At 63.0% G+C, this 1,153-nt stretch overlaps 1 protein-coding gene across 1 annotated transcript in view; it reads right to left on the reverse strand.

Moving 5' to 3' along the window:
* Window positions 1-1,044, reverse strand: part of SPRED1 (sprouty related EVH1 domain containing 1) — a 54,152-nt gene extending 53,108 nt beyond the window's left edge. Inside the window, exon 1 of the mRNA XM_026051803.1 lies at window positions 999-1,044. Coding sequence (XP_025907588.1) covers window positions 999-1,027 — 29 coding nt within the window. The 5' untranslated portion in view covers window positions 1,028-1,044. The remainder of the gene's footprint in view (window positions 1-998) is intronic.
* Window positions 1,045-1,153: the final 109 nt, after the last annotated feature.

Consider the following 1,153-nt stretch of genomic DNA (forward strand, 5'->3'; position numbering starts at 1 on the left):
GGCGGCGGCTCCGCGGCCGCGGCGCTCGGACGTGCCGAGGCGCGCAGCGTGCGCGCCGCCTCCGCCGCCCCAGCAAGGCGCGGGGGCTCCCGGGGCCACAGCGCGACCAAAGCACAAACACGGCGTGCTCTTCGAAAATACATAAATTTCAAAAAATTATATATAAAGCCGTTCTTCTTCTCGAGGCCGTTCTCACTCCGCCAACGCGCCCTGCCTCCAAGCGCTGCTCAGCACCGGGATACGGGACAAAGAGCCCCGCGCTCCCTGGCCCGCTGCCGCGGGCAGCCTCGGCCCTCGGGGCCGCCGGATCATTCATAAAACGAGCCCGCAAGCAGCCCCCGCTGCCGCGCTCCGCGGCCATCGGCGCGCCCGGGCTCTCCGCGAATAAAAGAAGTTCGGGAAGTGTCCGTGTCCCTGCCCCTCCGCGCCACGACGGGCTCCGATGCTGCCTGGAAAATGTTGATCTCCTCCTCCCCAGAATCTATTTTTTCCGGCCGCGGCCGGCGCACAGAGATTCACCCGCGCACACAGCACGTTCCCCGCTGGAGCCCCTCCAAGGCGGCCGCAGTAAACGTGCCAAAAGGCTCTCGAACTGTCCCCTTCCTCTTCAAAAGAAAAAAAAAAAAAAAAAAAAGGAAGATGAAAAAAAAGATGAAAAAGGAAATAGAAGTCCCAAGTATCCATTAAAAAACAAGAGAGAGGAAAAAAAAAAAGGAAGAAAGAAAAAAGAGGCTTTAGGGTAGGTTTAAGCTGTATTTACACTGACTGACTCATCCAATTAAAATTCAGGAGCAGTTTCCTGCAGGATGAAGCTCCCACACACTAGTTTCCATGTGAAATATCCACGGGCAGAGCCTATGGCCAGGGGCGGCCTGTCGGGATAGCGGCTCCGCGACGCCCCGCGGCCCCGCCGCTACCTGCGCGCGTCCCCCCGGCGCGCTGCGCACCCGCGCCCGCTGCGCGCGTCCCCCCGGCGCGCTGCGCACCCGCGCACTTACTCGTTAGTCGCCGCCGCCTCCTCGCTCATTTTCCCGTCACGGCGCTGGGGCGGGCGGGCGCAGCGGCAGCGCGGCGGCCCCGGCGCGGCGAGAACTCACCAGAAACTTCACCATGGTGGGGCCCCGCCGCGCGGCAGCGGCGCGGAGCGGCCGCG

Source organism: Nothoprocta perdicaria, unplaced genomic scaffold, assembly GCF_003342845.1.
Source record: "Nothoprocta perdicaria isolate Ctin4 unplaced genomic scaffold, notPer1 scaffold_8, whole genome shotgun sequence".
NCBI classification, from domain to species: Eukaryota; Metazoa; Chordata; class Aves; order Tinamiformes; family Tinamidae; genus Nothoprocta; species Nothoprocta perdicaria.